General features: G+C 44.9%; 1 protein-coding gene across 2 annotated transcripts in view; it reads left to right on the forward strand.

Annotated features, from left to right (window-relative positions):
- The first annotated feature begins 227 nt into the window (after positions 1–227).
- Slc22a2 (solute carrier family 22 (organic cation transporter), member 2) overlaps positions 228–26328 on the forward strand; it is a 44301-nt gene continuing 18200 nt past the window's right edge. For both annotated transcript variants that reach the window (NM_013667.3, NM_001355767.1), the window contains exons 1-6: positions 228–733; positions 2817–2920; positions 15096–15250; positions 21965–22133; positions 24344–24458; positions 26005–26111. In NM_013667.3, coding sequence (NP_038695.1) covers positions 320–733; positions 2817–2920; positions 15096–15250; positions 21965–22133; positions 24344–24458; positions 26005–26111 — 1064 coding nt within the window. In that variant the 5' untranslated portion in view covers positions 228–319. The remainder of the gene's footprint in view (positions 734–2816; positions 2921–15095; positions 15251–21964; positions 22134–24343; positions 24459–26004; positions 26112–26328) is intronic.

The raw sequence follows: 26328 nt of genomic DNA on the forward strand, positions 1-26328 counted from the left end.
CCGTGGGATACAGAGAAGGGATTGTTTGTAATGCCGCTGTGAAGCAGAGACGAACTCACAGGGAATGAGGTTACAATAAACACACTCCAGGGCCTGCTCTGGGCATTTCCGGGCAGCAAGATCTTCCCCCATTGGAGAGGTGCGATTGGAAGTTGGCCTGTCTGAGGGAAGTCTGACCCGAAGGCTGGTCCCTCTCTAAATAAGCTAATGCTCACCCTTTGACTCTTGGTCAAGAGTCGTCCTGAGCTGACCGCAGCTGCCTTCAGCAGCATTTGCAACCCTGTAGGTGAAGCCTCAGGATCAGCTGCCTCCAGGAACCATGCCGACCGTGGATGATATTCTAGAACATATAGGGGAATTCCACCTTTTCCAGAAACAAACATTTTTCCTCTTAGCTCTGCTCTCCGGTGCCTTCACCCCCATCTATGTGGGCATCGTTTTCCTGGGCTTCACCCCCAACCACCACTGCCGGAGTCCTGGAGTGGCCGAGCTGAGCCAGCGATGTGGCTGGAGCCCAGCAGAGGAGCTGAACTACACCGTGCCGGGCCTGGGGTCTGCGGGTGAGGTCTCCTTCCTCAGCCAGTGCATGAGGTATGAGGTGGACTGGAACCAGAGCACCCTTGACTGTGTGGACCCACTGTCCAGCCTGGCTGCCAACAGGAGCCACTTGCCACTGAGCCCCTGCGAGCATGGCTGGGTGTACGACACTCCCGGCTCCTCCATCGTCACTGAGGTAAGTGAGCTCTGGAATTAGGATGCCAAAGAAGCAAATAACCGAGTCTGTCTTAAGAAAGAACCAGGAAATGCTTGGTTCTTAACACTTGTCCAGACGTGCTTTTTTGGACCCAATACGCCTTATAAAATCCTAGCTTCCTGGTTAAAAACACGCAGCCTTTCACTTGCCTGAGGTAGTCAGGGAGAACCCTGCTGGCGCTGGCGGGCATGAGGCTGGTATGTCGGGACTCAGCCATGAGCAGCAAGCAAGCACACATATTGGGGTACCCAAAATGATGCCAGATGTGGGCATGCTTCTGGGAGTCACATTTGTCAGAAGCCCTTCTATTCCACCACCACACTCATGTCACCAGAAAGTGTGACCCTCCCCTGACTCCTGTGCTCCGCTAAGGAGTATTATAAGATATGCTCTTCACTCCTCTTTATTGGGGCCAAAAGGCCCACAGGAACCTTTGAGGCTATAGGTTAGACCATGACACAATTATTTTTATTAAAAAGTAGAGTTCCAAAGGCAGGCAAGATGGCTTAGAGGGTCAAGGCACTTGCAAAGCAAGCCTGAAAACCTGAGTCCAGTAGACGGACCTCAAGAGCCCCCAGAAAAGTAGGTGGAGAGAGCCAAGTCCACAAAGTTGTATACTGACTTCCACATGCATGCAGTAACATGGGCACACCTACTTACATGCATCATACACACACATACCATGATGATAAGGGTGCTTTAAACAGATAAGATAGTCATTGGCTGAAGGTATGGCTCAGTAGGTAAAGCACTTTCTTGTGAGCACGAGAATGGGAGTTCAGGCTCTAGAACCCACAGAAAAAATATCCAGGTATGGGCACATGAATGTAATTCCAGCACCAGGGAACCAAAGACAGGTGGACTCCCAAGGCTTGCTAGGCAGCCAGCCAAATTTAGTTGGCTGTATTCCAGCCACTGAGAGTGCCCTATTTCAAAAATAGATAGATAGATAGATAGATAGATAGATAGATAGATAGATAGATAGATAAGGCTGGCTCTGGAGAAATGGCAGCAAGGGCTGTTCTCTGGACCCGTGTGCAAGTGTACACACCTATGCACACGTGAACACTCACATTCATGCGCACACACACACACACGCACTCGCGCACACACACATGATCTAATTGTGAAGCCTCATTCTGTGAAAATTAGGCTTGGAAACTTACTGTGGAATTGCCCTGCAAACACAGAGGGAGCTGCTAAGCAACCAGTAGGAGATGACAGCCTGGTCCTGGGGAGATATCCTGGCCTTTAGAGAAGGAGCCTCGTGGGAGTCGTGGGGAGATCTGAAATGACCTTCAAGCCACATCAAGGCTCCTAGAATGGACACCACACCACTTTAAGACAGCTCTACAGAGTAATACACCTCATCCCTCTGTACAGAGGTCAGGAGACTGAGGCCACAGCAGACGAACTTGGTTGTGCACCAGGCTGCAGAATTCGAGATGGCAGAATGGATATTAGATCACCTCTTGTCTGCTCAATTTCCTCCTGCCTCCCAAGCAAACCAGACCAAATGTAACAGTCACCGCAGGACACCTTGACTCTCCCTATTTTATTTATTTATTTTTAACCAAAAAAGCCAGATAAGAGTCGTTCAAAGCTTGCTTCCCTCTAGCTGTGCATGTGTACCAAGTGTCTGCCTCCTCTCACATTTGTGTCTTACGAATAGAAGGGAGAAGATGAATTTTTCTGTAAGTCTATGTCTGTAAGTCAAGCCACTACCTGCTTTCAGCTTATAGAGCCAGTGCTTTAGCCAAATGCCAGACTCATCCTGTCAGATGGAACAACGCTAAATGGATCCCAGGGGAAATCGTTTGGCAATGTATAGAAAGTTAGCATAGGTTAAGAGCGGCTGGGTTATTGGCACTCAGTTCAAGAGAAGGTACCACACAGCATCACCTGAACCTCTGGGGCTCCCAGGAGCTCCCAGCTAGGAGTATTCAAAGTGCTCTGAGATGAATGTGTCTAAGGAAATTCTAATAGCGTTTTTTCTCCCTCTTCCCCCCACCTCCACCCCCTTCTTCTCTCCTGGCTTGGACGGCACCTCACATCTGGACAGTTTAACCTAGTGTGTGCTCACTCCTGGATGCTGGACCTGTTTCAGTCATTAGTGAACGTGGGGTTTTTCATCGGTGCTGTGGGCATTGGTTACCTAGCAGACAGGTAGGTGAAACACCTGCAGGGCTTTTAAAATAGCTCACAGGTTCAGACAGCGCTCAGGCTCATCCACCCTGCACGAATCCTTCTTCAATCCAAACACACCGACAGCCCACTTGCTCCCACCCGCCTGAAAAGTGGTTGCTTTTATAATCTTGGGTTTCCCTCCGCTGCTTTGATAACAATGACTCATGTTTACCCTCAGATCCTCTGGTGGTCAGGGAATGAGGTTTCAAACACCAGGCAGGACTTTTTATTTACGGGCTTCCCATCAGTTCTGGGCTAGGCGAGGAGGCCAGCAATGATTTACCCTCTCTCGTGATTCCTGTGCATTCTTTGTCCTCACGTGGTCATGAGCCTTCGGGAACCATGAGCTCCATCTATACAGGTCAGCGAATTCTCCTATATCAGAAGCCCCGATACCAGGCTCTATGGCTCTGTCCGTCCACATTCAGTCTTGGCACCAACCAAGCTGTGCCTCCTAGCTCTGGTTGCTACCACTGTAGACTCCTGCTCTCTCACTTTACAACAAAGTTTTTTTTTTAACTTTCATTTTTTGTTCCTTTCATTTCTTCATTTATTTTTACCTTTTTAATTAACATATCATCTCACCATACCTGTTCCTTTTCCCCCTTCCAGTTCAATGCCCCCCCCCAACTCTCAAATCTTCAGCCTCATTTTCTTTGACTGTTGTTGTTACAGATACATATTCAGACAAATACGCAACTACAACCTGCCCTGTCTGTTTTTGTTGGGTTTGCGGTTTCACAGCTGACCAGGATGACCAATCAAGGAGTTCATGGCTGGGAGGGGCTCGTTCTTGCTCTCTTAGCAATCATTGGCTGCCCGTAGTTCTAGGTGTGGGGCCCTGTGAGATATTCCCCTTCTGCATCATCATGACTATTGATACTGTCAGTGTCCACATCTTATTTACAAAGCCGTTTCTAAAGGAGGCAATCCCACGGCAGACTTTAGACTTCCTGGCCCTCTGGCCCTTATAATCTTTCCAGGCCTCTCCCATGATGTTCCCTGAGCCACAGAGGCAGGAGCTATGCTGCAGGTGCATTCACTGGGCTGGGTGCCCCATAAGCCATTAATCTTTGCATTGTGTCCAGTTATAGACTCCTGGGATGGTCACCATTTGCAATAGAGAGATGCTTCCCTTTGATGAAGAATGATGGCTACATTTCCCTGTTGGGTATAAGGATAAGACTTAGAATGCAGTTAAGGAATAGACAGACATCTTTGCTCTGTATAGATGGCCGTTAGCAAGGAAGGGGAGTCCCTCAACAGAGAGAGAAGTGAGATTAAGAAGCCCTGCAGATGCCTCGGTATCAAAGTCAATGATCCAATATTCACAATGCCCCCATGTGCAGAGTACCTCCCATAAGCCAGGCACTGAACTCTGTGGCCTGGACAGTACCACTCTAACTGCCAGTACCTAATGTGTAGTGAGTGATATGTACCTGTATATTTAGGTGCATAACACACATTATAATGATACACTTGTATGGTCTAGGTCTGTGTATACAGAGACATGGCTAGAAATCGCATTCCTATCACATAAATGCAGTTGGCGCCAATAGCCTCAGATGATCAGATACAACAACACAGGTAGAAAATGATACGCATTACATATTTCTTGCATGTATTTTTAATGAAATTTAAAATGTATATAGCTTTAAATAATGACCATATTAAACGATCAGCCTGCAAAAATATGTATTTGCTTTCTCAAGCCTCCCTAACACTCTCTCTCTCTCTCCCTCCCTCTCTCTCTCTCTCTCTCTCTCTCTCTCTCTCTCTCTCTCTCTCTCTCTCCCCATGAATATAATCTAAATGTATGACAGCTTTCTTTGATTATACATCAAGTTGGCATCAAAATTGCAAAGGAACTAATGGCCCACAAGAACACACTGACTTTACAAGAGCCTGAGGCCCCGTTGGCAGCAGGAGAGAGGATGGATGGAGGCGGAGGCACTTTGCCAAAAGTCTCAATGCATTTGTTACTGTCTGCTCAGCCTCCCTGACTGCCTTCCTCCTGGACCAGCTGTGGGAGGCTGTGAGGGGGAGGGGGAGGTCATTAGTTTTTGTTGTGATTTACACAGAACAGAGGGTGGCTTTTTGCAGGCTGCCCACGAAGTTAGTGGGCACGTTAGTGATTAGTGAGGAGGTCTAGGGTCCAAACTCATTCATCGGCAACTGGTCAGGCAGCTCCAGTTCGGCCACTCCTTGTACCGCGGGGTGGACATTATTAACACCAGATCCCAGGGAGCATCTCACACTCACAGGTGACAGCCTCACTCAGGCTGCCGAAGACTGTTAATTATTCTCAGCCCACTCAAGTAGGCCAGATCCAATCCCTCCTCACAGCGTGTTCCCAGATGATCCCACCAGTTTCCCTCCTCCTTGAGTGAGCTCATCCATTCTGTTTCTGTGCAGGTAATCTCCAGAAAGCTTCAATTCACTGTTGCTTCCTGGAGGCTTTAGACGGGTCTCTAGTTCTTTCCCCGAGGCCAACTGGAGCCTTGCTGGTTATTGCTCTTTCTTCTGTCCCATGAGCATTCAAGAGAGCAATGCACAACTAGGAGCAAAAGACAGGCATTTCTTGCCTGCATACGTAATGCCCACCACAGCTTTAGATCTCATGCAAGAAGTCAGGAATGTCATGGAAACCCATTTTATCCATGAACTGTAGAACTGTAACCAACATTAAAGTAAAATATATTGCTCCCCCCAAAATAATTTAAAACATTCCCTAATTCTTAATAGCTGATTGGGCATGGGGTTTAGAAGAAGGCCAGGAGAGTATTTAGAAATTATCTAGGTAAGGATGTTGAAAAAGTGGGAAGGGTTAAGGAAAAGGAAAGAAAGAGGAAGAGAGGAAGGAAGGAAGAAGGGAGGGAGAAAGAGAAGGAAGGAGGAAGGAAGGAAGGAAGGAAGGAAGGAAGGAAGGAAGGAAGGAAGGAAGGAAGGGAAGGGAGGGAGGAAGGAAGGAAGGAAGGGAGGGAGGAAGGAAGGAAGGAAGAAAGGGAGGGAAGAAGGAAGGAAGGAAGGAAGGAAGGAAGGAAGGAAGGAAGGAAGGAAGGAAGGAAGGAAGGGAGGGAGGAGGGAGGGAGGAAGGAAGGGAGGAAGGAAGGAAGGAAGGGGAGGAAGGAGGGAGGGAAGAAAGGGAGGAGGGAAGAAAAATTGCAGGAAGTCAACTTTTCCAGGGCCACTTTGTGACATAGATTTTGAGATTAGTTGTTTCCTAAAATGTCTGATTTATTTCTTCACTCACAACTCCTGAGGGAGGTTTTGAAGTATCATTTGACACAGAAAAGCAATTTTTCATCAATTCCAAGCATTGTGCTCTAATAAGAAATAATGAATGTTGTATTTAGTGGTATGCTTACAGGCATTTAACATCAAACTTTCTAGAGGGAAATGTGTCCATCAGAGGTGTCTAGAAACAGCATTTCCTCCACAGAAGCACAGTGGGAGCAGATAACCTCAGAGGCACAGGTGATCAGACATAAGAAGCAAGCTGTCCAGCCATGCCACTATACCTGGCTTTTTGTCTAGATGCTAGACATCGAAACTCAGGTACTCACACTTCACAGCAAGAACTTCACCTCCCGAGACATCTTCTCAGCCCTACCATGAGATTTTCTTTTTTATTCTTTAATCTTTTTTTACAGTTCAGTCTTAAGCCCCATCCTATATCTCTTTCCCCCACCCCATCTCCAAGAGAATGTCCTCACCTCTCCACTCCTACCCCACCAGACCTCCCCACCCCCTGGCGCCTCAAGTCTCTCAAGGGTTAGGTACATCTTCTCTCACTAAACAGTCCTCTGCTGTATATGTGTCAGGGGCCTCATATCAGCTGGTATATGCTGCCTGGTTGGTGGTTCAGTGTCTGAGGAGTTTTTTTTTTTTTTAATATCTTGATTGATTGGATTTTGAGTGGAAAGTTTGTAGATGGTAATTTCACCGTCACAGTATCAGAAAGTTAAAGAAGCCTGTCTGGTGGAAACAGGAAGGAACACTAGAGAAAGTGAAGTGCCCCTTTGGTAAGCTAGGCACTAAACACTGCAGGGTTACGTGTTGCAGTGGGAGCCATTTGGAAGTGACACCACTTTCAGATCAATAGTTGACTATTGAGACAACTCAACTAAAGAGACACTTAAACTTTACATTTCAGACTGAAAACATTAACAACCTAGGATAATTATTAATAATGCAGTGGACCATTTTCAGGTAATGAGTTAAAAACTGAACAGCTCTCTGGAAGCAGTTGTCCAATAGTAAGAGAAGTGGCTACTGAATACTAGCTTACCATGAGAACATGCAGCCATGCCGACAAAGACTAACTTCAGTCAAACTATCATGATATATATATATATATATATATATATTAGCTATAACAGTGTCATCTGTGAACTACTAAACAATATTCACTAAACAGTGAATTAGACAACCAGGAGGTCATGGTGCAAAGTGACAATCCCTAAGTCCACTCTGAGAGCCAGCTACTTTCTGTTACTATGATGTAATCCTTTAAGGCTGAGTGACTTTGTAAAGGATTGGTGTTGGCTCATTGTTCTGAATGCCCAAGAGGATAGTCTCTGACTGAGACGCTCATGGCAGGTGACAGGATAGTGTAGGATCAGGCGTAGGAGACAAAAATCACATCACAAGATAGATCCAGAATGCCATTTGAGGGCCAAGCTCACTCATACCAACTCACTCTCTTAAGATCTCTTTCAGGAGCTAGAGCAACAGCTCCATAGATAAAGTTCTTGCCGTGTGAGCATGAGGCTCTGAATTCTATCCCAAACACATGCTTAAAAAGCAGTGGTGCGGAGAAGTGGAGAAGTGAATCAGCAGTTAAGAGCAATTTTGGCTTTGGAAGACGACCTGAGTTCAATATCCAGCACCAACATGGTGGCTAACCACCAGCCATAACTCCAGTTCTAGGGGATCCTATGCCTTCTTTGGGCTTCTGCGGGCATCCGGCATATATATGGTTCACAGACACACATGCAGGAAAAACACTCATACACATAAAATATGTAAATCATAAAATACATAAATAAAAAAAATTAAACCAAGCATGATTATGGATTCTTGGATTTCAACACTAAGGAGGCAGAACCCCTGGGATTCAGTATCAGGGCAGCCAGCCTGGCCTACTTAATGAGTCTCAGGCCAGGTAGAGACCATATCTCAAGAAGGAAGAACATCATCTGAGGAAAGGTGCCTGAGGTTGGCCTCTGTTTTCCATATGTGCACGTGCATGTACACACGCATACACACACACACATGCATACATACATCACACACATATGTGTATATATATATATATATATATATATATATATATATATATATATATATATATATATATACACACATGCCTGTGCACACACACACATGCACACACACATACACAAACAAACAGACAAAGAAAGATCCAATTGAGAACCCCAGAGTACTGCTTTATTCCCTTCTGGGGAAGGTGTCCTCAATGACCTAGGCACCTACTATCAATATTCACCTCTTCAGAGTTCATTAGTTCCCAACACTGTTACACTGAGGACAAAGTTCTTGAGACATGAGTTCTTGTGGGACAGCCTTAGCATCACCTCTTGAAAGACCGCAGTGGGGAGACCCCCCACTCAAGTCCACACCCAAGGAATCAAGAGAGACCATCTTGATGCAAACACACGAGGTAGTTTAATGATGGAGCTCTGGGCCAACACGTGTCTCATGCAGGAGACAGAGGAGTTGACCACGAGGCTCAGAAGCTAGGGATTTATATACAAAAAAGTTGGGGGCAGGGGAAGAATTGGCACGATTACACACAATTGGACAGTTTAAACATCAGCAAATTGTACGTGCAGATTGAGGTAACAGCAATTCTGAAGGGCAGGTGCTTATGACTCAGTTGAGAAAGTCTGGATGTCCTTGCTGAGATAGTCTGGACATCTTTGCAGGTCTCTCATATCTTTCTGGCTAGCCAATTCCTGGAATGACTTAAAAGCAACAGCCTTTGTTCTTTGCTCTTGGCCCAAAAAGCCCTCCTAACTAGCAAGACGCATGAGTCACGGACCTTGAATTTAATTTTCTTTCATTCCCCTCTTCTTCTACTAAATATTTCTAATCTTAGAATTTCACAGGTCTATATCTCCATGTGGGGAATAGAAATCATACTCTTTTTTCATCTTAACTATAGGTTGGTATTGACACTGGAGGACCATAAGCTGCACTGCATTTATTCTATCTTTAACATGGGAACAAAAACAGAATAAGAAGGGATAGTAAACAGAACTAGGCAGAGACCCTTCTAGCGAGGCTTGAGGATCTGGGCATGATGCAGGTGCACGTAGATCGGATCTCCGACTGGAACTGGTGAGATATCTTTGGGGTACCCGGCTCATTTGCTGTAGCCAGTTGTGACCAGACTTCTTTCTGCACCACCTGCAAGCCTTTTAACTTAGCATACAGATTATTATTATTATTATAACAAAGTATGGGTTCAAACACATCATTTAAGACAGTTATGGGCATGGGAGCCCCATAAAGGATCTCAAAAAGACTAAGGCTGAATCAAGAGGGAGTATTTTTAGTTCCAAATAGGGCAAGGGGAAGGAGCACCAAGTCTGCGCCAGTCTCCATGATTAATTTGGTCAAGATCTCTTTTAGAGCTCTATTCATCTTCTCTACCTGTCCTAAGCTTTGGGGCCTGTATGCACAATGTAACTTCTAATCAATCTCCAATATCTTGGCCAGTCCCTGACTTACCTGGGCAACAAAGGCAAGTCTGCTAATCACACTTTTTAATTTCTTGGCCCCCAAGTGGGTCAAGTAATGTAAGTGGGTAACATACTTGTGTCCTTCTTCCCATGGGAGGACTAATTTTCTTTCTTCTGTTTCTACTACTCTGTACACGGTTTCTTTTACCAGTCCTAATTTGTCCATAACTTGATAATCTTCAGGGATATATCTAAAGCTGGTCTCTCTGGTGTCATAATAATCTTAGGCTCTTTGACTGCCAGGATCATTGTTCCTTGGGCCGCCTGTTTAGCGGTTAGACCTGCCATCTGATTTCTTTTAGCCACAGCATCTTAGGTCTTTCTCTGAAGATGTTAACAGCTCTCTTTTTCTGTATATTCCGTACAGTGGCAAAAGCATACCTGCTGTCAGTGTAAATGTTGATAGACTTCTCTTTTGCCATTCGTAGAGCTTGTATCAAAGCCACAAGTTTGGCTTTCTGGGCCAAAGTCTCTTCAGGGAGGCTGCTGGCCTAGATCACTTGCTTTCTGTTCACCACTGCACTGCTGTCCCCGCCTTCCGCTTACCTTTAACCACGAAGCTACTGCCATCCGTGTACCAGCTCGAACTCCCAGGCCAAGGCTGATCTGATCCTTCAGATCATTTTAAGTACCAGTTTCTTCTGCCAGAATGTCAGCACAGTGATGAGTAGGTGAAGTCTTAGGCAGTAGGGTAGTGGGATTGAGGACAGCAGGGGGATCGAAGGTCACTCGTTCAGTCAACAAAAGCTCCGATAATGTGTCATACAAGCGTTGGTCATCTGTCCGTCAGGGGGACTGTTGGATAATGCTGTCAAGACCGTGGGGTGACAGTACAGTTATTTGCTGTCTAAGAGTGAGCTTATTAGCATTCTTGACAAGCAGAGCTATGGCAGCAATAGCTTTCAGGCAAGAAAACCACCCGCTGGCAACAGGGTCTAACTTCTTCGTTAGGTAAGTCACTGGCCTTTTTTAAGGTCCCAAAGTCTGAGTAATGACTCCTCTGGGGACCCCTGCTCTCTCTTCTACATAAAGAGTGAAAGGCTTGGTTAGGTCAGGCAAAGTCTGGCTATCAGTAGGGCCTTTTTAATTTTTTAAAAGGCTTTCTGGTGATCTGGGGTCCATACAAACAACTTTCCTTCTTTGGCTAGGGGGTACAACAGGGCAGCTAAGGTCACCAACCCAGGTATCCAGAGTCTGCAGAAGCCAGCGGTGCCCAAGAATTCTCTTACTTGCCTTGGTGTAGTTCGGGTGGGGATCTGAGTTAGTCTTTTTTTTTTTTTTTTGGCTTCCTTTAACCACTGCTTCCCATCTTGAAGGGTGTATCTCAAATAAGTAACTTCAGTCTGACACAGCTGAGCCTTTCTAGCTGAAGCTTGGTACTCCAACTCACGTAATTCTGTTAAGCACATTGGTCTTCTGTTGCCCAGGTTTCTAGATCCTCTCTCTCTCTCTCTCTCTCTCTCTCTCTCTCTCTCTCTCTCTCTCTCTCTCTCACCACTGTGGCCAAATTTCTAGTCAATTTTTTCTCTCTCTCTTGTAATACGCCTTCTCTGCCTCTTTCACTAGATCATGTAACTGTCTTCCTCTTGTAATACACCTTCTAATTTCTGAAGTTTCTTTCTGATATCCAGGGCCAACTGCCTTATGAAGGCCAGGGTCACTGAGGCCTTCTGAGGTAAGATCAAAGGGAGTGAACTGTCTGAAGGCTTCTATAAGCCTTTCAAGGAACACTGAAGGAGGGTTGATCGGCCCCTGCATTACCTCAACCCTGGTTTATCTTTCTGCCTCACTGCACATCTCTGATTCTGACTCTGGTCTCTGTCTTTGTCAGCCTCATGTTTCTTCAACTCTTCCTCTTGCCTGTCTCTTATTTACTGGTTCTTAATCTAAATATTTCCCATTTAGAGTATCTCTCTCATCTCAGACCTCTCTAATCTCCTTCATTTTTATTTTTACTTTTCTTCATTGTTAATCTCTCTATTTGCCACTGTCATCTATCTCTCCTGAGTCTGCTGAAGGTTTGCTTTTCTTTATAGTCTAAGCTCACTTTTTTCTAGACCGCTATACACATCTGTTTTCCTCATCCTCTCTTTCTTCTTTTGTTTCTCTTCCTCTGCACTTTCTTACCAACTTACCCTGTCCTTTTTCTAGCTTCTGTAATCTCTTATTACCTTGGTCAGAGACAAGACCCCTATCAGAGCCTGGTGGTTAGACTGGCAGGTGCTCCTTACCTTGGGCAGGAGAAGCCCCAAGTGAGCAGATGCCTCTCTCTCTGGAGCTTGGAACAGACTAACTGCCAGCAGCTCAGGGTGGGGCCACCCAAGAAGAGAAGACACATGAGGCAGGGAAGGGAGAGCAGCTCTCACAGCTGGTAGTACTGGGCCACTGACATCTCAAAGTGAAAGCACTTTTTCTGCTAATGAGGCACTCTGGTACTGCCAAAGCCTGGAGACGGACAGTTGGGATGCAGGGGAAAGGGAAACATAATTAGGCAAGTATGAGGAGTAGCCAGGGCAATGAACACGCAGCGCTCCTGGCTGGCCACGCCTACAGCCTCCTCCTCTCCTCTCTGTCCATCTGTCTGTCCATCTGTCCTTCCCTCGGTGGAGGGGCCCAGGGTCAGGGGTGGGGGAGGTCGGCGCGCAGCGCAGGCTCTGGAGCAGCGGGTCCAACCCCATGGGGGAGGAACCAGCGGGCCCTCAGTGGGGGGGGGCACTTGGGGGGCAGGGCCAGTGACAGTGGAGGATTGGACATGGCTCGAGTGCACCAGGGCCACACGGCTGCACAGCCAGCCTCTGCTGCTGTGGAGCCTGCAGAACCCAGAAGTGAACAGCAGGTGATCCGGAAGGTTTGTGTGCCACTCTGCACCAAGCCCCAGCCTCGCGCCGCCAAAGCTGGGAGCCCCCAGCAGCCGCCAGCACTGCCAGGTCCAGGTCTGTGCGAGCCCGGGGCACTGGGGAGTGGGCCCGCCCGCGGGAAAGCAGTGCCGAGTTGTTTTTCTTAGCTATCACTGACAAATTCTGTCCTCTCACCCTAATTAACGTCAGTCCAGTAGTCCACAGTCAGAGACAAAGGAGTTTACACGGTCTGTCCCATAACAAAAATCAGAAAAAAACAGAAACAAAACAAAGACACAAGACACTAGTACGTCTAAACACACAGTATGTCTAAACACACATGTCTGCAGAGGAGGTGGGATTCCACATCCACTCCCTTCCTGGTAGAAGGAGCACTCTGTCTCCTTTGTTCTGAACGACAACAGCCAGGCTCTCCTGACTTTCCTGATGGGGTGTGGAATTCCACATCCACTCCCTTCCTGATGGGATGGGTTTCCACATCCACCCCCTCCACCCATGGAATGTCTTCCAGGGTTGCAGCCTGCGGCCCTAGGATGTCTCCTTCCACAGCCACTGGGTCCTTATGGCCCACAGTGGCAGCTGCCAGAAAACTGAAGTCAAACACAAACTCATCGGTGACGCACTCAGACAACAGACAACATATAAGACTCACACAAACGTACTTCCAAGGGGTCTTCATGGTTCCTGGGTGTCACACAGATCTCAGTGGGACCTCCAAATGAAAGACCGCAGTGGGGAGACCCCCACTCAAGTCCTGAGATGGCACGCACACCCGAGGAATCACAAGAGACCGTCTTGATGCAAACACACGAGGTAGTTTAATGACAGAGCTCCGGGCCAACACGTGTCTCACACAAGAGACAGAGGAGTCGACCATGAGGCTCAGAAGCTAGGGGTTTATATACAAAAAAGTTGGGGACAGGAGAAGAATTGTCGCGGTTACACACAATTGGACAGTTTAAACATCAGCAAATTGTACGTGCAGATCGAGGTAACAGCAATTCTGAAGGGCAGGTGCTTATGACTCAGCTGAGAAAGTCCGGACATCCTTGCTGAGATAGTCTGGACATCTTTGCAGGTCTCTCTTAACTTTATGGCTAGCCAGTTCCTGGAATGACTTAACAGCAACAGCCTTTGTTCTTTGCCTTTGGCCCAAAAGCCCTCCTAACTAGCAAGACACATGAGTCATTGACCTTGAATTTAATTTTCTTTCACTCTGAGGGCACCTAAGATAAAGCTCTCTCTCTATAATACCTCATGGAATCCCCCGTCCAAATATTTAGTCAGGTTTTTTTTTCAATGTGAAGAAATGCCATAATGTTGAATAATTTCTCCAGCATTTGCCTCTACTCTGTGTCCTTGGACAACCCTCCCAGTCTCCAGACTGATGAAACCTGAGTTCTTCAAGTCATTCCAAGATGCTTCATCACAAATGGAATGATAACTGTGGGAAGCCAACATGTGTGTGGGGTGTGTTTGTATGGTATGTGGTATGTTTGTGTGTGTAATGTGTGTATATTAATGTGTGGTGTATGGTATGTGTGTGTTATATGTGTGAGTGTGTGATGTGTGTGTATGAATGTGTGGTGTGTATATATAGTGGTGTGTGTGTGTGTGTGTGTGTGTGTGGTACGTGGTATGTGGTGTATGTGTGTGTGTGGCGTGTATATATGTGTGGTGTGTGTATGTGTGTGTGGTGTGTGTTTGTGTGTGTGGTATGTGTGGTATGTGTGTATGGTGTATATGTGTGTGTGGTGTGTGTGTGGTGTGTGTGTATGGTATGTGATGTGTGTTATATGTGTGTGTGTGTGATGTGTGGGTATGAATGTGTGGTGTGTGTATATGTGGTGTCTGTGGTGTGTGTGTGTGTGGTGTGCTTGTATGGTATGTGGTGTGTGTGTGTATATGTAGTGTCTGTGGTATATGTGTGTGTATGAATGTGTGGTGTGTGTCTATAGTGTAATGGTGGGGGTGTATGTGTGTGTGTATGTGGGGTGTGTATGTGTGTGTGTGTGTGAGCACACACACAAGTTGAGAGGAGGTATCAATCCATATCTCTAGAACTGAGAACTGACCTCGGGTTTTGATCACATCTTTATAATGCCTGTGAATCCTCTCCAACCTTTCATGCATCCAACTGTGATGGATGGTATTGTCGACACGTTGGGATATAGAATCACCTAGAAGACAACAGTGTGGGAGTGCCTGTGAGGGATTTTAGAGACTGGGTGGAAGATCCACCTTGACTGTGGACATCACTATTCTGTGAGCTGAACTCCTGGCTGGACTCAAAGGGGAGCAAGAGTTAAGCACCAGCATCTGCCATCTGCTGCTTCCTGGTTACAGATACAATGTAACCACTGCCTCAAGCTCCTGGAGCTGACTGCCCCTGCCCTGGAACTGTCAGCCAAAATAAAGCGTTTCCTCCATCCCTAAGCTGCTTTTACCCGATACTTTGTCATAGTGCTCGAAGAAGCAACTAATACACCAACTAATTCCACACCCTGTCTTGGTTCTTCTCTGTAGGTTTGGGCGGAAGTTCTGCCTCTTGGTCACCATCCTCATCAATGCTATCTCTGGGGTTCTCATGGCGATTTCACCCAACTATGCCTGGATGTTGGTGTTTCGATTTCTACAGGGACTGGTCAGCAAAGCGGGCTGGTTAATTGGCTATATCCTGAGTAAGAAGTTTTCAAGTGCTGCTGGGTACACACAGGGACTTTTAGTCAGTGGAACCTGGGCAGACAATGCTGACTTTTATTCTGTACCTAAAGAATTTTTAATTAGGTGGTGGTGGCACAAGCCTTTAATCCCAGCACTGGAGAGGCAAAGACAGGCAGATCTCTTAGTTCAAGGGCAGCCTGGTCTACAGATCAAGTTCCAGGACAGCCAGAGCTACACAGAGAAACACTGTTCTGAAAACTACCTCTCCCAACAAAAGAATTGTTTAGGGTATTTGTTTTCTGAATCCTGGGGTATTATATGGAGAGAAAGCCTAACCTTCCAAACCTATTTAAACAGACGGCTCTGAGATAAGAGAGGTCTGCATGGGATATGATCGAATTCTCACCACACTCTGTCTGTTCTGATAGACCATCTGGACTTACACGCAGGGAAGCTGAGGACCCAAGCATGGCTGTGGACCTTTGGTTATTCAGCAAGATCTAGACTTGGCTACGAGACAGGCTTTGGCATGCCAGTGGGGGATTATCTATATAAGGCTAAGTGACTTAACTGTGAGCAGCTCCATTCTATGAGCTGGGGTCCTGGATGTAAGAAAAGTAGAAAGTGAGCTATAAAATCTGGGCTCTAATTTACTCACTAGTGACCAGAGTTACAGTTAAGGTCCTTGAGGTACAAAAGCGTGTTTAATTCTATAGCACGGCAGCTATCTAGCCCTTGGAGAAAATCACCACCTAATTAATATATAATTTTACCTGGTAATATGAATCTGGGGGAATTTCAGGACAGAAAGAGAACATTACTCCCTCCAGAAAAGACAAAGAATAAGTGGTTGGTGAGTAAAGAACTTAATGTATGCAGCTATTCAACCAGCAATTTGATTTCTAGAACATACTATGTAGAAATCAATTATTCCAATGTATGCTTTGTTATTAATTTCAGCCTCATTTCTTTCAAAGTCTCTATGAATGTCAGGTTCTTGATACCCACCTTGTAATTCCTTCCTACTCCCACTCCACATCTCCCAAGCCCCAGCCAGGACCCCAGCCCCTTTAAAAGACAGACACATTTGTTAAACAACCGTACCATTTTATTTAGTCAAATCAGCCATTTTAAAATAGGGTTTTTAGTAAGTTACAGACATAGGTTTAGCATGTATGTCTGCTGAGTTAGAAGTCATTAAGATCCTTAACAGATATGCAAGATATTTAAAGTGAAGACTATCACTTGTAGGACATGTGAAATTCTAATTTCAGTATGTCTTTCCTATGAAAACAACTTATCTCCTAGCTCCCTGCATACAGGCCTCATATGTCTGCCATGATGCAGACATGAGACCATGAATAAAGCTGATTGTTTCTACATGTGCAAAGGTGAATAATAACTTGCTTCTCAAAGCATTTAAGTCCTGACTTTAATGTTTTCTACTTTCTAAGCCTTAACTCATCACACCATAAAGGTTTCCAGGAGATATGTGTTTAAAAACTCATTTGCAAAGTTTTTGGAAATTTTTAATTAGGTATTTCCTTCATTTACATTTCCAATGCTATCCCAAAAGTCCCCCATAACCTCCCCCGACCCCGAACTCCCCTACTCACTCCCACTTCTTGTCCCTGGCGTTCCCCTGTACTGAGGCATATAAAGCTTGCAAGACCAGGTGCCTCTCTTTCCACTGATGGCTGACCAGGCCATCTTCTGATACATATGCAGCTAGAGACACGAGCTCCGGGGGGTACTGGTTAGTTCATAGTGTTGTTCCACCTATAGGGTTGCAGACCCCTTTATCTCCTTGGGTACTTTCTCTAGCTCCTCCATTGGGGGCCCTCTGATCCATCCAATAGCTGACTGTGAACATCCACTTCTGTGTTTGCTAGGCCCCAGCATAGCCTCACAAGAGACAGGTATATCAGGGTCCTTTCAGCAAAATCTTGCTAGTGTATGCAATGGTGTCAGAGTTTGGAGGCTGATTATGGGATGGATCCCCGGGTATGGCAGTCTCTAGATGGTCCATCCTTTCTTCTCAACTCCAAAATTTGTCTCTGTAACTCCTTCCATGGGTGTTTTGTTCCCAATTCTAAGAAGGTGCAATGTGTCCACACTTTGGTCTTCATTCTTCTTGAGTTTCATGTGTTTTGCAAATTGTATCTTGTATATTGGGTATTCTAAGTTTCTGGGTTAATATCCACTTATGAGTGAGTACATATCATGTGTGTTCTTTTGTGATTTGGGTTACCTCACTCAGGATGATGCCCTCCAGGCCCATCCATTTGCCTAGGAATTTCATAAATTCATTCTTTTTAATAGCTGCATAGTACTCCATTGTGTAAATGTACCACATTTTCTGTATCCATTCCTCTGTTGAGGGGCATCTGGGTTCTTTCCTGCTTCTGGCTATTACAAATAAGGCTGCTATGAACATAGTGGAGCATGTGTCCTTCTTACCAGTTAGAATATCTTCTGAATATATGCCCAGGAGAGGTATTGCTGGATCCTCCGGTAGTACTATGTCCAATTTTCTGAGGAACCACCAGACTGATTTCCAGAGTGGTTGTACAAGCTTGTAATCCCACCAACAATGGAGGAGTGTTCCTCTTTCTCCACATCCTTGCCAGCATCTGCTGTCACCTGAATTTTTGATCTTAGCCATTCTAACTGGTGTGAGGTAGAATCTCAGGGTTGTTTTGATTTGCATTTCCCTGATGATTAAGGATGCTGAACATTTTTTCAGGTACTTCTCTGCCATTTGGTATTCCTCAGGTGATAATTCTTTGTTTAGCTCTGAGCCCCATTTTTTAATGGGTTTATTTGATTTTCTGGAGTCCACCTTCTTGAGATCTTTGTATATATTGGATATTAGTCCCCTATCTGATTTAGGATAGGTAAAGATCCTTTCCCAATCTGTTGGTGGCCTTTTTTGTCTTATTGACGATGTCTTTTGCCTTACAGAAGCTTTGCAATTTTAATTCAAGCTGCTAATGTGTGCTCTCTCTAGTTTCTTTTTGGAGGCACTCAGAGCTATGAGTTTTCCTCTTAGAAATGCTTTCATTGTGTCCCATAAGTTTGGGTATGTTGTGGTTTCATTTTCATTAAACTCTAAAAAAGTCTTTAATTTATTTCTTTATTCCTTCCTTGACCAAGATATCATTGGGTAGAGTGTTGTTCAGTTTCCACATGAATGTTGGCTTTCTATTATTTATATTGTTATTGAAGATCAGCCTTAGTCCATGGTGATCTGATAGGATGCATGGGATAATTTCAATATTTTTGTATCTGTTGAGGCCTGTTTTGTGACCAATTATATGGTCAATTTTGGAGAAGGTACCATGAGATGCTGAGAAGAAGTTATATTCTTTTGTTTTAGGATAAACTATTCTGTGGATATCTGTTAAATCCATTTGTTTCATAACTTCTGTTAGTTTCACTGTGTCCCTGGTTAGTTTCTGTTTCCATGATCTGTCCATTGATGAAAGTGGTGTGTTGAAGTCTCCCACTATTATTGTGTGAGGTGCATTGTATGCTTTGAGCTTTACTAAAGTTTCTTTAATGAATGTGGCTGCCCTTGCATTTGGAGCATAGATATTCAGAATTGAAAGTTCCTTTTGGAAGATTTTACCTTTGATGTGTATGAAGTGCCCCTCCTTGTCTTTTTTGATAACTTTGAGTTGGAAGCCGATTTTATTAGATATTGGAATGGCTACTCCAGCTTGTTTCTTCCTACCATTTGCTTGTAAAATTGTTTTCCAGCCTTTCACTCTGAGGTAGTGTCTGTCTTTTTCCCTGAGATGGGTTTCCTGTAAGCAGCAGAATGTTGAGTCCTGTTTGTGTAGCCAGTCTGTTAGTCTATGTCTTTTTATTGGGGAATTGAGTCCATTGATATTAAGAGATATTAAGGAAAAGTAATTGTTGCTTCCTTTTATTTTTGTTGTTAAAGTTGGCATTCTGTTCTTGTGGCTGTCTTCTTTTTGGTTTGTTGAGGGATTACTTTCTTGCTTTTTCTAGGGCGTGATTTCCGTCCTTGTATTGGTTTTTTTCTGTTATTATCCTTTGAAGGGCTGGATTCGTGGAAAGATAATGTGTGAATTTGGTTTTGTCGTGGAATACTTTGGTTTCTCAATCTATGGTAATTGAGAGTTTGGCCGGGTATAGTAGCCTGGGCTGGCATTTGTGTTCTCTTAGTATAACATCTGTCCAGGCTCTTCTGGCTTTCATAGTCTCTGGTGAAAAGTCTGGTGTAATTCTGATAGGCCTGCCTTTATATGTTACTTGATCTTTCTCCCTTACTGCTTTTAATATTCTATCTTTATTTAGTGCATTTGTTGTTCTGATTATTATGTGTTGGGAGGAATTTCTTTTCTGGTCCAGTCTATTTGGAGTTCTGTAGTCTTCTTGTAGACATCTCTTTCTTTAGGTTTGGGAAGTTTTCTTCTATAATTTTGTTGAAGATATTTGCTGGCCCTTTAAGTTGAAAATCTTCATTCTCATCAACTCCTATCATTCATAGGTTTGGTCTTCTCATTGTGTCCTGGATTTCCTGGATGTTTTGAGTTAGGATATTTTTGCATTTTGCATTTTCTTTGATTGTTGTGCCCATGTTCTCTATGGAATCTTCTGCACCTGAGATTCCCTCTTTCATCTCTTGTATTCTGTTGCTGATACTCGCATCTATGGTTCCAGATTTCTTTCCTAGGTTTTCTATCTCCAACATTGCCTCACTTTGGGTTTTCTTTATTGTGTCTACTGCCCTTTTTAGGTCTAGTATGGTTTTGTACATTTCCATCACCTGTTTGGTTGTGTTTTCCTGTTTTTCTTTAAGGAATTCTACCTGTTTGGTTGTTTTTTCCTGTTTTTCTTTAAGGAATTCTACCTGTTTGGTTGTGTTTTCCTGTTTTTCTTTAAGGACTTGTAACTCTTTAGCAGTGTTCTCCTGTATTTCTTTAAGTGAGTTATTAAAGTCCTTCTTTGATGTCCTCTACCATCATTATGAGATATGCTTTTAAATCTGGGTCTAGCTTTTCGGTGTGTTGGGGTGCCCAGGACTGGCTGAGGTGGGAGTGCTGGGTTCTGATGATGGTCTTGGTTTCTGTTAGTAAGATTCTTAGGTTTGCCTTTCACCATCTAGTAATCTCTGGAGTTAGTTGTTATAGTTGTCTCTGGTTAGAGCTTGTTCCTCTCGTGATTCTGTTAACCTCTATCAGCAGACCTGGGAGACTACCTCTCTCCTGAGTTTCAGTGGTCAGAGTACTCTATGCAGGCAAGCTCTCTTCTTGCAGGGAAGGTGCACAGATATCTGGTGTTTGGACCTGCCTCCTGGTAGAAGATGAAGGCCCAAAACAGGTCCTGTCCCAGAAGCTGTTAGCTTCTGTAGTCCACACTCTCACCTGCTCAGACTAGTCTCAGAGGGATCCAGGGACTAAGATGGCTCCCCCAGGTGTTCCGGCAAAGCCCTCCCAGGCAGGGTGTATACCTCTCCTCTGGCAGGGAAGGTACCCGGATGTCTGGAGCCTGAAACGGGGTCTGCCTCAGAAGCTGTGTCACTTCTGCCTGTCCCAGAATCTGTTAGCTTCTGTAGTCCACACTCTCACCTGCACAGAATCTTGAAATTTTTTTAATGAATACTTTGTAAGCTAGTAGTAGCTGATTCCTGCCCCTGCCCACCACAGGGTTTCTAAGTCCATTACAAAAAATAAACAGAATCACTAAGTACTTATTTGTGTAAGAGAGCAACTTGTCTGGAAAGTTCCATTGATATATGAAACATATGTGTGTGACCCAAACTCAGTTCTTAATTAATTTGTTCATGCTTTGCATTATTACTGCCTGGTTTTTGTGTGAATTTTGTGTAAAATGCAATTACATTCATCCCTGAAATTTTAAAAATATTGTTTTATTTTATGTTATTTTATTTTATTTTTGTGTGTATGTGTGTATATGCCACACATGAGCAGGTACCTATGGAGAGTAGAAGACGGTGTCAGATCCCCTGAGACTGGAGTTAGAGGTGGCTGTGAGTGACCTGACAGAGGTGCTGGAAACTGAACTAGCTCCTCTGCAAAAACAGCAAGTGCTCTTAACCACTGAGCCATTTTTCAGCCCCTGAAATTCTTTTGTTATTATTGTTGCTATTTTTATTTTGTTTTTTGACACAAAAGTATGTATGTAATTTAGAATGGCCTTGGACTTATAAGAATCCTCCTGCTTCTGCCTCTCCCTCTGCCTTTGCCTCTCAAGTACTGGGATTATAGGCATGAGGTACTATACCTATCTTTGTGCTGAAATTATTCTAAAAGTCAAAAAGATTTGCTCATTTTGTTAATAAGGTTCAGTTAATGCAAGTTTATAATTAATACAGCAGTAATAACTGCAACGAAATGCCCACTACTACTACTACACACACACACAAAACACACACATACACACACAACTCACACACATATACACACAACACACACACATAACACATGCATACCATATACAACAAACACATACACTCACAACACACATATATACACACACCACACACACACCACACATACAACACATACATACCACACAAATACCATACAACACACACACACACGCACGCACGCACGCACACATTTTAAATTGTTTGGAGAGCTGTATAGAAAATTAAGCCTGTATTTTTAAGCTGGTTGGCATAAGGTTGGGAGTCAGTTTTGGCTCATCCTGCTGACCACATGAATTCTTTTCTCTAGTTACAGAATTTGTTGGGCTGGGCTATCGCAGAACAGTAGGGATTTGTTACCAAATCGCCTTTACTGTTGGGCTCCTGATCCTGGCTGGAGTGGCCTATGCCCTTCCCAACTGGAGGTGGCTGCAATTTGCCGTGACTCTGCCCAACTTCTGCTTCCTGCTCTATTTCTGGTAAGTCTTTTGAGAACAAAAAGAAGACAAATCAGAATAATCTATGTCATCCAAGTCTTCCTTCCCCATGAACACCCTGCTTGTAAATGGCAAGGTTTTGTTCTCCAGGCCTGTGTCACAGGAAGACATAAAAACTACACAGTCCCCTGCTGGAAATCCAATGTTCTTTAGGTTGGGCCTAAGACTTTTGTGACCTGTTTCTTTTAGTTCCTGTTATTTATTTGATGGTTTGCTCCCAGCAGCTGGTGTCCAATTTGGATGGCACGCCCTTCTTAAAAGTCAACAGTGTTTTCCCTTGTTACCCAGTTACTCCTTTATAAAAACTCTAAGATGGTCAGGCAGTGTGGTAAATGATTCTCTCAGGGGCTGGAGAGACCTCTCTCTCTCTCTCTCTCTCTCTCTCTCTCTCTCTCTCTCTCTCTAACACACACACACACACACACACATACACACACGCACACACATACACACACACACACACACATACACGTCTAAAACAAAAGGACAGAAATGAATCACCAATCTTAGAGCAGAAAAGCTGAAACAAAAGGAGCAAACTGGTACCACTATAGGAAAAAAGGGGGCTTCAGGAACAGATGTAGGGGTGGGGGCCACAGGCAGTTCTGATTAAATCTTCATCTCTCCAGAAACTTCTATTAATTCCTTCCCAGTCCTGGTGGGGTCTCCCCAACATCAGTAAACCTGTGGCTGCATCTCTGTAGATCACATAATACCAGGCTCTGTGGTAACTTCCTGTCCAAGGCACTCCCACAGTAAGGCCCGAGTGATTATCCAAACTTCACATAAACACAGATAACCCTTATGTGTGCATCTAGCAGAGCTGTTGAGTGAGCCCACAGTGACACATCTCAGCTTGGGTTGAGCCAGTTTCTTCCCCTGGTGTTCCCAGGAAAGCCTAGACCATCTGTCCTCCACCTGTAAGCTGTCCAGATTCCTACCTTCTCCCAAGCCCCAGTCTTTGTCCCCCTTCCCAAGATCAAGCAACAGTGAATAGGCTGTTAGAACTTTATCATGGGCAGCTAGAAAAAAAAATGACCCTACAGCATCCCAGTGGTGTGGCTGAGCAGGCTACACTCTGGCTCTTGACCCCTCTTAACCAAGCAGTTGTCACCATGGTCCTCTTCCACATGGCCCTCCTACAAAAAGATCCAGCCCAGGTCCCTCTAGGCTCTACTTTTCCCAGAGCAGTGAGCCACCAAGACTTCCAGCTCTTATGCCTTTAACCCAGTAAGCCTAGCCCTTCTAGCTTCCAAAATAGCTGGCTGCCCCTCCTACCCCACCCCCTGCCTACATTCACCCTGACCTTGACTGTTCTGTGGGCTTCAAGACATAGGCCCTTGGGGACTTGCAGTGGCTGCTTGAGCCTGCTAGGTCAGGACCCAGAGTGCTTGCTTAGAACAACACCCTAGGACTTGCAGGGCCCTTTTAAGCCTGCTAGGTCAAGCTCAAAACTTTCAGTCCAGTTTCTGCATTCTGCCCACTACCTGATCTCAGAAGCTCACCTCACTTTTTCAGAATGAAATATATACATATATAAAATTCATCTGGCATAATATAACATGTAACATATTACCTATAATATATGGCCATATAACCATATATCAACTGTGTATCATATAGTATTTAATGCTTGATCTATATTATATACATCATATATATCCTTGCTTCGTTCAAAGATGATTTGCAACTCCCTCTCTATTCCTTGACCTAAGTCCTCAGGCCCACACCTCCCCACACCTCCTCACCCCCATACCCTTCCCCACTCCTCCTTCACTCCTCCCTACCCCTCTTTATCCCTACCCCTACTCACCCCTTCCCACTGCTCCCCACTCCTCCTTCACCCCTTCTCCCCCCTCCCCACCCCTTCCCACCTCTCCCTGCCCCTCCTCGCCCCTCCTCATCCGGCCTTGCGGTAACACAAGCTGCGTGTTCAGCTGCTCCCTGCTTAGTAGCTCATGTGCTGCTGTTCAGGCGTCTCTGAGGAAGAGGCCTGAAGGCTTCCCAGACATGGACTGACAGACAAATCAGCATTTAAGAGAAGACAGAGCCCCACATGCCCTGCCCAGTATTCTTGGCCTACTCAGAAGATCCAACTGAACCTCCCAATGCAAAGTGCTCCCAGAAACTCAACTGTGTGGCTTGGCAGTGGACAGGCAGCAAGGTACCCCTTCCCTGGTCTTATACCCTAGGTGCATACCGGAGTCTCCAAGATGGTTGATCTCCCAGAACAAAAATGCAAAAGCCATGAAAATCATTAAGCATATTGCTAAGAAAAATGGAAAATCGGTGCCAGTCTCTCTTCAGGTGAGTTGAGGCTTAGGTGTCAAGTGCTGGGTACTGAGAAGGGAGGGTGCAGAAAACATGCCACGTGTACTAGTGATCCCAGCAGAGAGGCATGGGGCCCACCTCCTTGCATTTTGGCCGCACTGTAGGAAAATACATTAGAAAATTTCATACACAAGACTCATGTTCCCTGAGAGAATGAACAGATGGCAAACATCAGACTCAAAAATAAAGCAGATTTTTAAAAACAAGTCAGAGAAGGAGCTGTTTCTATCTCGTGCAGCTCAAGGTTTTACTGGCCACTCTGGTTCAGCCAGTGCTGTTCTGTTTCCTGTGTCCAGCTTCTCCAGGACAGGGTCTAGATCCATGAAGCAGAGTTCTGAACTCAAATAATAGCATAGGTTATTTTGCATGTAGCCATTTGGTCTGTTTCAGATTTTGCCATTAGTAGACCTCAGTGCTCTGAACTCAACCCTGTTCATCTGATGGACCTAGAGAGGAGAAATGGGTTGTAATAGAAAATTATGTTCAGGGTTGAGATGTAGCTCAGTTCATATGGTACTTGCCTAGCATGCATGAAGCCCTGGGTTCAATTCCTGGTGCTGCACAAACCTTTGTGTGTGCATGCCAATAACTCCTGCATTCGGAGGTGGTAGAGGCAGGAGGCTCAGCAGTTGAAGTTATCCTTAGCTACAGAGTGAGTTCAAGGCTACCCCAGGCAGAGATGATGTTTCAAAAGAAAACAATAAAAAGAAAATTCTGTATAGATAAGAGTAAATCATTTCTGAACGAGAATGCAGCATAGGTTAGTAGGATAACTGTAAGATTTTGACATTTATATGACTTGATTTGAAAGACTCAGAGACCATATTTGTGCATGTGTGTATGTATGTGCATGTGGGGTGTGTGTGTGTGTGTGTGTGTGTGTGTGTGTGTGTGTATGTGTGTGTGTGTTAGACCTTAGGTTGATGTCAGTAATCATCTTTTATCACTCTTCTACCTTATTCATTAAGGCAAGGTCCCTCAATCAAACCCAGAGCTCATGGATGAGGCTAGTCTTGCTAGCTAACTTGCTCTGGGAATTACAGGCTGGTGACCACACCCACCCAGCATTGAGATTGATTCTGAAGAACTGAACCCTAGTCCCCATGCTTGTAAGACAGGTGCTTTAACTGCTGGGCCTTCTCCTCAGCCTCTTGGTACTGATTCCTACTGAGCTCCAAGTGATGCTGTTGCTGTCCCAGTGTCACAGGCTCAAACCTGAGCTTCCTTCCTGCTTAGCCACAGATGGGTCCATACGGGTCCCTCAGGACCACAGAGGATTTCCATGGTACCCATTGTACCTTATGAATCACATGCCATGAGTGACATAATTGATCTATGTCCCAGGCCCTCTTTTGTACAATGGAGTGAAAAACACACCCTAACTTCTAGGGTAAAGACTAAATAAGACACCACAGGACTGAGCCAACACAGGACTGAACCCCTGATGGTTAAGTGCAACTGCTATTCCCTTTGGGACCCAGACCCCTTCTAACAGAAAACCCCCTTCTTGCCCTTCTCTTAGAGCCTGACGGCAGATGAGGATACTGGCATGAAATTGAACCCTTCGTTCCTGGACTTGGTCAGAACCCCTCAGATAAGGAAACATACGTTGATCTTGATGTACAATTGGTAAGGAAGTCCTTTGTTTTAACTTCAAATTCTTCTGCATTCATACAATTACAGTTGCTCTCGTTAAAGAGAGGAAAAAGCACACCCTTAAACTATCAGCCCCAAAATACCATTACCAGAGGATGTTGACGCATAGCTCACGGACAGCAGCTCCACCTGATAACATTTTCTTCAGATGAACGTGAATCTTGGCTTGGGATCAGGGCAGAACTTCCAA

The sequence above is a fragment of the Mus musculus genome, chromosome 17, assembly GCF_000001635.26.
Source record: "Mus musculus strain C57BL/6J chromosome 17, GRCm38.p6 C57BL/6J".
In the NCBI taxonomy this organism is placed as follows: domain Eukaryota; kingdom Metazoa; phylum Chordata; class Mammalia; order Rodentia; family Muridae; genus Mus; species Mus musculus.